This window comes from Cydia fagiglandana, chromosome 25, assembly GCF_963556715.1.
Source record: "Cydia fagiglandana chromosome 25, ilCydFagi1.1, whole genome shotgun sequence".
In the NCBI taxonomy this organism is placed as follows: Eukaryota; Metazoa; Arthropoda; class Insecta; order Lepidoptera; family Tortricidae; genus Cydia; species Cydia fagiglandana.
Window position 1 is genome coordinate 10,826,487 of NC_085956.1, and position 12,270 is coordinate 10,838,756.

General features: G+C 37.4%; 1 protein-coding gene across 1 annotated transcript; it reads left to right on the forward strand.

The window, feature by feature from the left end:
• The first annotated feature begins 8,936 nt into the window (after window positions 1-8,936).
• On the forward strand, window positions 8,937-11,166 carry LOC134677191 (uncharacterized). Its single transcript, XM_063535634.1, has one exon. It carries the CDS (start codon window positions 9,165-9,167, stop codon window positions 10,419-10,421), a length of 1,257 nt encoding a protein of 418 aa, XP_063391704.1. The 5' UTR covers window positions 8,937-9,164; the 3' UTR covers window positions 10,422-11,166.
• The last annotated feature ends 1,104 nt before the right edge of the window (window positions 11,167-12,270 follow it).

Sequence of the window (12,270 nt, forward strand, 5' to 3'; positions counted from 1 at the left end):
CTGTTTGTCACCATCATTGTATTATTTAAAAAAACTTTATTATATCGGCAAAACAGCTATTTCTCTTGTGATGTTTATGATGATAATGATGACAATTGTCACAAGATTTCAAAGACCTTTCGGTAATTATTGACAGCAAATGAGTTCTGTGTCGGAATTTCGTGACAATTGTCGTATTTCTTGTGACAATTGTCATTAGCAGACATCGGATTCCGTGGGGCGAAACTTCTTGACAGCTAGGGACTTCCTACGTCGATAAACTCATTTATCGATACTAGTTCTAAATACTAGTGATCACACAAAGGTTTGCTTATAAAATATTTTTTTATTAAAAGAGTATTATATAATAAAATAAGAACTAAATTTTCCTCTTCTTTTTTTAAAACGTTTTTAAAAGTTTACTCGTCACAATTTATTTCTTCATGACTGTCCCATCTATTGTTGTTAACCTTTTGGCCGCCGGACCTAGTCCGCAAAGACGCTCACTCACACGCCAGAGTAAATTCTAAGTAAACAACTAATAAAAAGTTTAGGGATTGCAAAATGTGATATCGATATTTACAATTTATGGTAAAAATCTTCTCAATTTGGCTTTGTTCTTAACCAACTTTAATTTATTTCGAGAATGCCAAAAATTAACATATTTTTTACACACGACAATGTTAAAAATAAAGGTCTTTATCATTAAAAACAACCACTAAACAATATCGATTCATGACGTAATATCACCGCACTAGGCTCTACGAGAAGTCTTGTATACATGACAACGGCGCGCATGGACTGCCCGCAGTGCAGACCGACAAGGACCGTTTCCGCGCGGATTAAGTAATAATAGTCTCTAGGTCAACGGCGTAAGCGCTTGTCGGTACGTAAACTTTATTAGCGTATGGTTAGAGCCGCGCATTGTGTGTCGATAATATAAATGTACCGGAACTGCATTGGGGAAAATGACACGTGGGTTGAATTGTCAATGAGTGAAGAACAATAATATTGGAAAAGGGTGGGGATCAGAAATGTTCGGGAATGCATGTTTCACATTCGACATGTTCCTTAGAAGAGCTTGTCAGTTCCCGTATTACACCCTCCCTACCATAATAATTTTTCGTCAATTTCAAATACATAACATTCTCATAGTTAGGCGACACTGACTAGTCCGAGCGTCCGCCTGTAGGTACCATTCTTGTGCGAAGCGGTCACTGCAGGGTATCACTCCCCACTACACTATCATCTCAAAATGAATCATTTGTTCTGCAAATAGACCACAAGGACAGATTTACTTGTCTGACTCTACTATGGACAGCTGAACAAGTTCCCTGAACTCCAGCTATAGTTATGCCTGTCCCTCTCTCGTTTAACGTATTCTAGTTACTAGTTATCACCAATTGGCATTTAACAGGTGTTCAAATGCTTAAATAAAACCAGATTGGCCACTTGATATTTATTTTGAATATTCTCTAGAGATGCACCGGATATTTTAGGTTTAAGATTCTTTATTCTCATTAAGAATTTGACAATTCACTTATATGAGAACTTAAAACTACACAAATACATTTATTTTGCATGAAATTAGCGAAAGAACTAAATAATAACATGGAGGGTATTTAAACATACAGTAAAATAAAAATCTGCCGACACACAAAACAAGGTGATTAGTGGTGCATCGATCGTACGGTTAACATTCCATCTACTTGAGATGTACAAAAACGATTTGCAGTTGACAGTAAGCTAAGGCCCAGTTTAACTTGTTTTCGAGATTCGTAATAACTATACGTCAGCGGGGATCATCCTTGGACTGGACTTGGATATTCGGTTACTATCCGGTATCCGCCCTATCCGGCCAGTATTTTAATATCCGGCCGGATACCGGATAGTGCCCTACTATCCGGCCGAATACCGGATAGTACCATTGTTTGATTTTGGAGTAAACAAATTGGATTTAAGAAACAGTCACGGTCATAATCGTACTTGTTTATTATTTTAAAACAATTTAGAGATTCAACTAACTTGCACGCGCACTCATTTCGAACCTAGAAATGTGTCCGCGCGAACGTTCACTTAGAAACAGGTCAAAACTGCAGAATGCGCACCTGAAAAACCGAAATGTAGGTGCAGCTCTGCTGGCCGATATTCGGCGGCCGGATACCGAATATTCGGCCGATGGTCAGGCCGAATATCCAGTATCCGGCCAAACAACTATCCGTTGCATCTCTAATATTCTCATATCGAATTAACATTCCCATCCCTAGCTGTCTTGTATACAAGACAACGGCGACGAGGAACATGAAAAACGTTGAAAACTGGAGCAATTTTTTTGATTGCCTTATTATAAAAGAATGGATTTATTTATCTGCTTTAAATGCAATTATTTAAAAAATCAAAGACCTAAAACATTAACACGAGTGTAAAAATATACTACAATTGATGTTTTTTCACATTTACCGAGCGGTTGAATTTGTGTCTTGTATACAAGACAGCGGCGCCAGTGTATCGTTCTATCGTTGTCTTGTATACATGCCAACGGCGGTCAAAGGGTTAAAGTAAACTACCAGAATTTTTTCCATATTTTCGGGCGTTAAGCGTCTCCGTCTTGGCTGAAAAATCCATTTCAGGTGGCTAAAAGACTTTTCAATTTCTGTGGAGGTTATAGGAGCATAGCAAAATTTCATAAAGTGATCAATGGTATTTCGTTTATTTATCGGTTGTAATGTAACTTCTTCACCTTTTAATAACAAATTGATTTTTTCCATTGTGTTGTACCCGGAGTTTTTGTAAAAAACGTTTTTAAATTTATCGTATACGATTTTCCCCTTTTTGTCCAAAAATATTTTAGATAATGCAGACTGTACCTTCTTCACTATTCGCACACCAAAGTCTAGAGACAAATTTGTTGCTTGTAATTTCTTTATCGACTCTTGAATGATATTTAGATTGTCGGCAATAAATTTAAGTTCACCCTGAAGAGAAGATTTATTTAGTGCAGCCTTGGCCATTTTAACTGCTTTCCCATCTGATGCAGAAAATGTATGCAGAACTCGTCTTATATCTTCAAAATATTTAGCGTAATAGTTTGCTGCTTGCAACCATGTGCCCCATCTTATAATGGTTGGTTGCGGCGGTAGAGGTACATTTGGTAACATATTTTTAAATACATTGATTCTCTTGGGACACTTCAAAAATACTTTTTTGAGGGATGATATCAAGTTATTAACATTTGGAAACAGATATCTAACTTTCTCAGCAACCCTATTTAATCCGTGAGCTGCACATGTTACGTGAGTCATATTTTGAAAAACTGAATCCAGTTTCTTACCCATTTTTATCATATAAGGTGCTGCGTCAGTCACCAACAATAGCACTTTTTTGAAATTATCGCTATTTGAATCACAGCACCAAAAATTTGATAGGGACGTTATAATCAAATTTGCAATAGTTTCATTATTTGTCTGCTGTAAACATTTACTTGCAATAACATACGGCCGACTTGGTGTGCTGTGAGAAAGTTTGCCAATGACAACATTTGCAATTTGGTCACCGTTAGAATTTGTAGTTTCATCTACCGACACGTAGATGTAATTGTTTCCAATTTCGTTCCTAATTTGTTGATACGTTTCATTATAAATTGGAGAAAGATAATTTTTTCTGATAGTAGATTCCGAAGGCACTGAAAACTTCCCATATCGTCCAGAAATGCAATTTTGAATAAAACCATAAAAATTTGGATTTTCTAATTGATACCACGATATATTGCAGGCCACCATGAACATAGTAAGCTCTTTGTAGAATTTATATTTTTCTTCTTGAATACTTGTATGTCTTCCGGTTTTCAAGTGCCTAGCAAGAGAATAATTTTTGCGATGAAAGGTCACTTGACATTGGCTACAGCGTAGCTTAGACCCGCGTTTAATTATTTCAGGATGCTTTTTAAGCAAGTCTTCTATTTTTTGAAGAGGCATTATTTATTTTCACTCATAAATATAAAATCTGTAATAAATAGCACGTCTTTACAAATGAGAATGACAGTGTCTGATGACATTGACAAGTATTGTTTCATAGTGAGTGTCTAAGTAGGTAAGGTACTTCTATTTAATTATCTGAAGAGGTTAAGATAATGGGTATCAACTATTTTATAATGCAATCGGTACTAGCCTTATCTATGTGTAACCTACCGATTATTTTAGACGCTATGTATGAATTTCATACTGGTCTTCAGAACAATAGTTACGAAAAACACACAATGTTGGGGGCGGTCACTAGTATATAGAACTAGTATCGATAAATGAGTTTATCGACGTAGGAAGTCCCTAGCTGTCAAGAAGTTTCGCCCCACGGAATCCGATGTCTGGTCATTAGCTTCGCAAAATAATACTTATTTACTGGCGATATAGTTGAGATTTTTTAAATTAACACGTTGGTGGCAAACACGTTAACGGGCACCGCCCGTCTGATGGTAAGCGGTTACCGTAGCCTATGGAGGCTTGTGACGTCAGTAACAGTGATGTCGACTAATGCGACATTTGTCACGTTGGTGAAATAGGGCCCTGACTTTAACCTACATTATTTGATAGTGTAATATTTCTACTTCATATTTCCCTCAACTGACGGAGCCATTTCAGGGTATAGATTTTGTTTACTTTTATTTAAATAGGTAACTAAAGATACAGACTATAGACCTAGGTAAGTACTTGAATAAAGAATATCTTGTATCTTGTTAGATAAATATATTTGGTCAAGCAGATCTTGTCAGTAAAAAAAGGCGGCTGAAAAATGTAGGCGCGAAGGGATATCGTCTCATAGAAAATTTGAATTTCGCGCCTTTTTCTACTGACAAGATTTGCTTGACCATCTATAGTTATTAAGAGCCCGTCGACGTGCACACTAGCGCCACTACTAAATTATTGTGATCAGGTATTTAAATTTCGCGAAAGATATTTAAAAAAGGAGGCCGCTACGGACTGTATTGTGTATTTAAGTACCTTTTGAATACATCAAACTAGTTTTTATGTTGCTGGATTTGTCAATCTATGCGTCCAAAGTAAAAACGTCCGTTTTTGTTCTGAGTTCCTAGATCGACGAATCCAGCAAAATAAAAACTAGTTTGATTTATTCAAAAGATACTTAAATACACAATACAGTCCGTAGCGGCCCCTATTTTTAAATACCTGTCGTTAAATTTAAATAATCACGATTATTTAGCAGTGGCGCTAGTGTGCACGTTGAAGGGCTCTTAACTACCTATCGCAGGGGCGGGCAAACTTTATTCATGGGGGGCCAGAAAGTTCAGGAAGTTTATGTGGAGGGCCAGAATTGTAGCCAAAATTTATTTTGATTTGTGATAATCGTGGGCCAAAGCCATATACAAATTTTTTCATAGGACCGGCGGCGGGCCGGATTAAATCCATTCGCGGGCCGCAGATGGCCCGCGGGCCGTAATTTGCCCACCACTGACCTATCGTATAATATATCGTTAAATCGTGAGCAACTGAGCAGTAAACTACCTTGCCTTGGACGATAACTATGTAATATTGTAGATTGTGGGCGCAACGCAATACTACCTTGAATATTACTACATAGGAAGGATTATATTCTACTGATGTATCAAATTTACGAAGTAAATAATAAACATTCAAGTACAGGATAGTCCGCTTTGTTTACCATTTAATTTTTAGGGTTCCGTACCTCAAAAGGACAAATCGGAACCCTTATAGTATCACTCATGCGTATGTCTGTCTGTCCGACCATTCTCCCCGTTTATCTCCGAAACTACTGGGTCTAAAATTTTGAAAAATATACACTAAATAGATCTTCACCTATACATGTCAAAGAAAACCTATTAGATGTGCAGTCAAGCGTGAGTCGGACTTAATTACTTAGTTTTTGATCCGACCCCTACGGGTTTTTTGAAGACATTAAATTTCATTCACGTTCGACATAAAAAAATACATTCTTAAAAATTGAGTAATGTACCTACGGAACCCTTGGAACGCGAGTCCGACTCGCGCTTGGCCTGTTTTATTTAGTGTATCGTATGGCATATTTTTTAAATACCAATAAGATCATGACGTAATTGTTTCGTCCGTTGCTCTAATGGGGACAACCTCCATTATCAATCACTTCTGACAACAAACATTGGGCCTATAAACAATAGAGGTCACTGAGCGCGTTCTTAATAAAGAGTAGGGGAGAGCGGGGCTAAACGTGCCGGAGGTAAGTTGTTCCGATGGGAATAGGAACGCAAAACCATGGAGCGATTCGTATGATGCTTGTCGCGAAAAGTCAGACCACTATGCGATTGCAGGAGCCGTTTTCGTTCCTTCCATTACAGTAGAATAGATAGTTATGGAAAATAAATCAAAAACGAGGGCACAACCAACCCCACGGAATATCCCATTTTTTTTTGGATTTTTTTACTAACTGTTGATAGTACACAATAAATAATCACATATTTCGACGAACTGCAAAGTACTATTTTAGCGTGTGTGAACCGAGATTAAAATATTTGACGAATAACTTAGAATTTTAAGCAACGGAACAACCAGCCCCATAGCGGGGTTAATTGTTCCGTTCCGACCTATCTCATGAAAAAAAAACTGGTAAAAAAAACAGTTAAACGATGCACAAAAAAATATCACTATTCAGAAACGCATCATCATCATCATCATCATTCTAGCCTTCAGTCGCCCACTGCTGAGCATAGGCCTCTCTTCGTGTACGCCACTTATCCCGGTCCTGGCTAGTCTCATCCAAAAGTGCCCCGCAATTTTCCGACTGTCATCCACCCAACGAGCTAACGGACGCCAGGCGCTTCTTTCATCCGAAAGCGGCCACCAATCCGTCAACCTTTTGGTCCACCTGCCATCACTCTGCCTAGCAACATGTCCCGCCCAACTCCATTTAAGCTTGGAGATGACGTCACCCACGTCTCGCACCTTGGTGCGGCGTCGGATTTCGACATTCCTCACTCGGTCTTGCAGTTTAATGCCGAGCATGGAGCGCTCCATGGCTCTTTGTGCTACTCGTATTTATGCACAGCCCCCCTAGTGAGCGTCCATGTCTCGGCACCGTATGTCATAGTGGGCAGGACACATTGAAGAGGCGAGTTTTCAGGCATTGTGGAAAGTTTTCAGATTTGAGGATGAAACGCAAATAATCATTACCTATTTAATATAGCGCAAGCAACATACCATATTCATACTGTTTTCATAGATTTTTGTATTTTATGGAAATCGACACGTTTAACCCCACTTGTATTGTATTGTACAACCATAAATACCTAACCGGATTTATTATATTTATAGTGTACTCCGTGTAGCTTCTTCTGTATTACTCCCTCGGGAATAAAATAAGTCTTTACTCCCTGTAGTACGCCTGCGTGAAATAGCACGTAGGTATATTCACCACCTAACCCAACGCTTTTGGTCAGATAGATAGTGTGATTAAAAAAAAAACAATATGATTTTAATGTATAGATGGTCAAGCAAATCTTATCAGTAGAAAAAGTCGCGAAATTCAAATTTTCTATGTGACGGCTTTCGGGCCTACATTTTTCAAATTTGCCGCCTTTTTCAACTGACAAGATGTGCTTGACCCAGTATATGTAATATTTAAAACATCTAGGTATTATATTATCAATTATCATATGGTCTCGTGAATAAACTTTCATTCATTCATTCATTCATTCAATGATAAGTTTGACGTATACTTAAAGAAGTATTCACTTTTAAGTTCTACGGAACCCTAAAACAGTGGGGCTACCGCGAAAACAGAAATTCGCAAATTGCGGGGATCTTTCTCATTTACTCCAATGAAGGCGTAATTAGAGTGACAGAGAAAAATGCCCGCAATTTGCGACGATTTTCGCGGTTATAGCCCAGTGTCGTAAATGTCGTAATTTACTTGAAATGCACGTCCTACGATAAAGTGCAACAACCATTACAATATTTAAAACCCTTCCGAAATCTGAGGCAAAATGCTTTGCATCACCCATGTAGCAACTACCTAGCAGACATTTTTTCTTCACAAATGTACACAAAAAACCACAGATTAGGTTTTTTTTTCATAAAACCGTTATGGCGTTTTGATTCGAATAAAACAAGTTTTATAATGCCGTTAGGTTATCTCTTTGTGGATCTTATTTGTTTGGTATAAGGTTGTTTTTTGATTAGTTTTTATTTAACAGTTGGAATGGTTAATTTGTTGCGGTATTGCATTCCAATGTTTGATGTTGATGTAAGTTTAAGGATAGTGGCTACCTTTGATGGAAGTGTAAGGTTTTTAAATGGTCGGCAACGCGCATGTAACATGGAGTTGCAGGCGTCCATAGGCTATGAGGACCGCTTATAGCCTGTCCGATTTCTAAGATCAAGTTGGCCATACATTTGATATGGTATTTAAAAAAAGTTATCGTTTTGTATGTACTTATTAAGAGGATACTGGATGACCGCTTCTCCATACAAAAATAGTTTTTAAGTAGTTACCACAATTTCTCTCTGGATATTGACATTATGTAATATATTTTTTCAAATTCCATACAAATTATTCGTCGGTGCCGCTAGGTTAGAGTTTAGACTAACTAGATTTTGGTCCTACGAGCCGGATTTAGTCTTTCATATTGTGTGTGTCTGTGTGATGGTAAAATTGTGGGTTCGAACCTCGGTTGTGCTGTGCCATACCTATGCCCATTTCTACCATACCAAGTTCAGACACCTGCCTAAAGGTGACAGTCCATTTCGAACGACAGCTGCATTACTGTTCATTTTACTATGGAAATTAACAATAACAGCGACGCGTTCAGTACTAGTAGTGCAGCTGCGGTCAGAAATAGAATGTTACCATTACGCATGATACCTACGCTACGCGTCCCGCACATTAAAATATCAATGCTAGCAATCCAGTTAATCACATCTATGGCCGCATGCACAGACAAGTCCACCGGCCACTAGTTTAGTTTTCGTATCGCCGCGCGAGACGAAGGCCGCGCGCGTTCTGCCAATTAAAAAAGTTTGTTTTCAACGCCACAACGGCCGGATTTTAAAAACAAAAGTGACAGTTGCCCGGTTTAACTAACTTTACATCGGTTTCAAAAACATTCGAACGTTATAATTAGTGTCTGAACAAGGACGACTGTAGTGTTGTGTAGTATGATTTCGCAATTAAAATAATACAAAATGGAGGACGTTTATACAATTAAAGTGAGAACTAAGCCTGATACAAGGAATTCTTATCCTTCTGAACGGAGATATTCGGCGTCTACAGTATCAGGGCTAGCTTGGGTGCACCTAGCTTTAGCTGCAACATCGTTTCTATTAGCATGTTTAGCTTTGGTCAACCCACACTCTGGCATAAAGAGAATAACTTTAAATGATACGGAAGAGCGAACAGTAAACAAAACTGAGCTGATATTTAATTTAACGGAATCTGTTGAAACGAATGATATTGAAAACATAACCAATGAAGTGCCTTATGAATCTTATGGTACACATGAAAGCAGCTATATTTTAGTGTTAGCACCAACTTTAATTACAGTTTTCGCAACGGCGGCCGGCATTGCCTCCATCATGGCTTCAGTGAGATGGTACATAGACCATAATATAACCTGGTTATTCATAATGTCAGTATTATCCACGATTTTCGCATTTGTATCGTTCACAATGATCATTGTCTGGTTCGTGACAACATCGAATACGGATTTTTCGGAATTTTATAAAGATAAAATACCATTTAAAGATCACTTGGTTGTAAAACACAGTGATGTGTTAATTAAAAATGAAACACATTTAGTTATTGCTTTAAATCCGCCCAAAGATGATGACGAAGAGGCATATGTATTTACAAAAAGAGTTCTATCAATAAATATCATGATAGCTGCTTTCTTAGAGCTACTCTGGTCGATTCTAAGCGTGAAAATATCCTTTAAAGGCATGAGGACTAATTACAAAGATGATACAGAACCGAGGAGCAACTGTATATCAGTAGTAACTACAATAAAAGGCAATAACACGAAGAAACTGCCAAGAAATGCTAAACTTCTCCCTCCAAAGCCAGATCTGATTGAACACTACCCAAGCAGAAAAATAAAGAAGATATTCTTAGCGCAAAGCGATAACGGTTTTTATTTAAAAGATCAGAATACGAAGAAACAAGACGATACAAGTTCCGAATTGTACAAGGAGAGAATGATGAACTTTTTGAATCGCTGCGCTCCCTCGGAAGTGTCCAATCCGGAACAGACCCCCAGTGTCCAGTCGGAAGCTCTAAACACTATACCGGAAGTTATTAATGTACAAATAAATGAGCGGGCCACTCCGGTCAGCTGGGGCGACACGCCTGATCACACGATCTACAACCAAAACAATATTAACTTTGAAAAGATTTTCAATTTCGGAAAAGAGAATACAGAAGAAACGAATGAAAATGTGCAATAAACGTGCAATAAAAGAGTGAAAATATAACACTGTCATCGAATTAAAAATTATGAAAGTTTCATGTTGAAAAGACTAAAATAAAACAACAACGATTCTGAGATTTTCTATTACGGAAAAGATGTAGAAAACGAAGTTTAAAGTAAAAATGTGCATGAAAAGGTTAAAAAATGTAAAAAGCATTGTTGAAAATACAACCAAAACAAGTTTGAGAAGATTTTCAAAGAGGAAAGCGAAGAAATAGTGAAAATGTGCATAAATAAGACGGTAAAAACGTAGAAAGTGTTGTGTTGTGGAGCGTTGGACTATAATTATATACTGCAGTCTGATTACTTATTATGGCTTTGAAATCTAGAATTTGCTTGCATACTGCGGTGGCAAAATACTTTTTGCTTAGGGTCTATTATGTTTTCTTAGTGCCCAGAAGTGAGATGTATGCATATGTGATGTTTTGAATGAAAATGTAACTTAAAAGCGACTTTTGTATGCTACCGTATATAGGATTACTTTTACTTTGTAACTCTGTTCTCATATAAGTGACTTGTATGTCTTTTGTGAGAATAAATATGTATAAACCTAAACCTAAAGGTAACACATGTTATAATATTGGCAACCGGATATAAAAACCTAGCTCAAAAACGGCACATATAATAGGTATAAGTACTATATGTTATGATGTGCGTATGTATGTAAGTATTACAATTAAGTTTCTATTGACGAAGAATGAATAAATCATTGAGATCAGGTTTTTGCTAGTTTTAAATATCTACAATAAGCATCAAGCGAATGCTCCTCTTAAATCATTAAATAGTGTGATAAAACTAAGAAAAAACCGGCCAAGTGCGAGTCGGACTCGCGTTTCTAGGGTTCCGTACATAATTCCGACTCATAGGTTTTCCTGTCATCTATAGGTAAAGAACTATTTTGTGTATTTTTCAAAATTTTAGACCCAGAAGATAAAGGGGGGAATGGTCATTTTTTAGCTATTTTCTTAAATAACTTCGAAACTGTATTTTAAAATGATAAAAAAATCATGTCCATCTTTTGGTTACTTTTGGCTACCAAAAATGAAATTTTTGCCAAAAACTTATTTTTATTACAAGCTTCTATTTAGTTTCACCTGACCGTTGTCTGTCTGTGTGTAATCAAATCTTGCAAGTTAAATTTGATCCACTTCCCGGTTTCCGATTGAGCTGAAATTTTGCATACATACGTAAGTCGGGTGACAATGCAATATTATGGTGTCATCGAGCTGATCTGATGATGGAGACCGGAGGTGGCCATAGATAGGAACTATGTGATAAAACAACGAAACCTAATTGTGTTTGGGGTTTGTAGAATTGTCTCGATGAGCATTAGTTGCCTGTGGAAAGAAAAGTACAGTAAGCGATAAAAACTTGTACCAAAAATGTAATTTTTGCCAAAAACTTTTGTGGCTTCGTTGTGTAACATATTATTGCAGGTGACTGTACTTATTTTCCTTGCGTTGGTGTGGTGAAAACGTTTGTGTTCACTTCACTCGGTAGCAAAGTTTGTTTACCTAACTATTATTTTGAGTTCATTGTTGCCGGACTTTTACAAGCATATTGACGGAACAACTGGTTTCATCAGTCAACAAAATTATTAGCCAATCTGCGCGTGCGCAGATATAAATAAAATCGTAAATATATATACCAGACTTACAAGATACCTAATTTCGAAACTGTAGGAATGACAGCAGGCGGTGTCAATGGCATTTCGAATGGAATAATGGAACCCGCGGGGCCGCGACGACATGACAACTCGACAAAAACTGACATAACAGTAAAAACAAAAAACCAAAATGCGTATAAAAAAAAACGGTCACCCATCC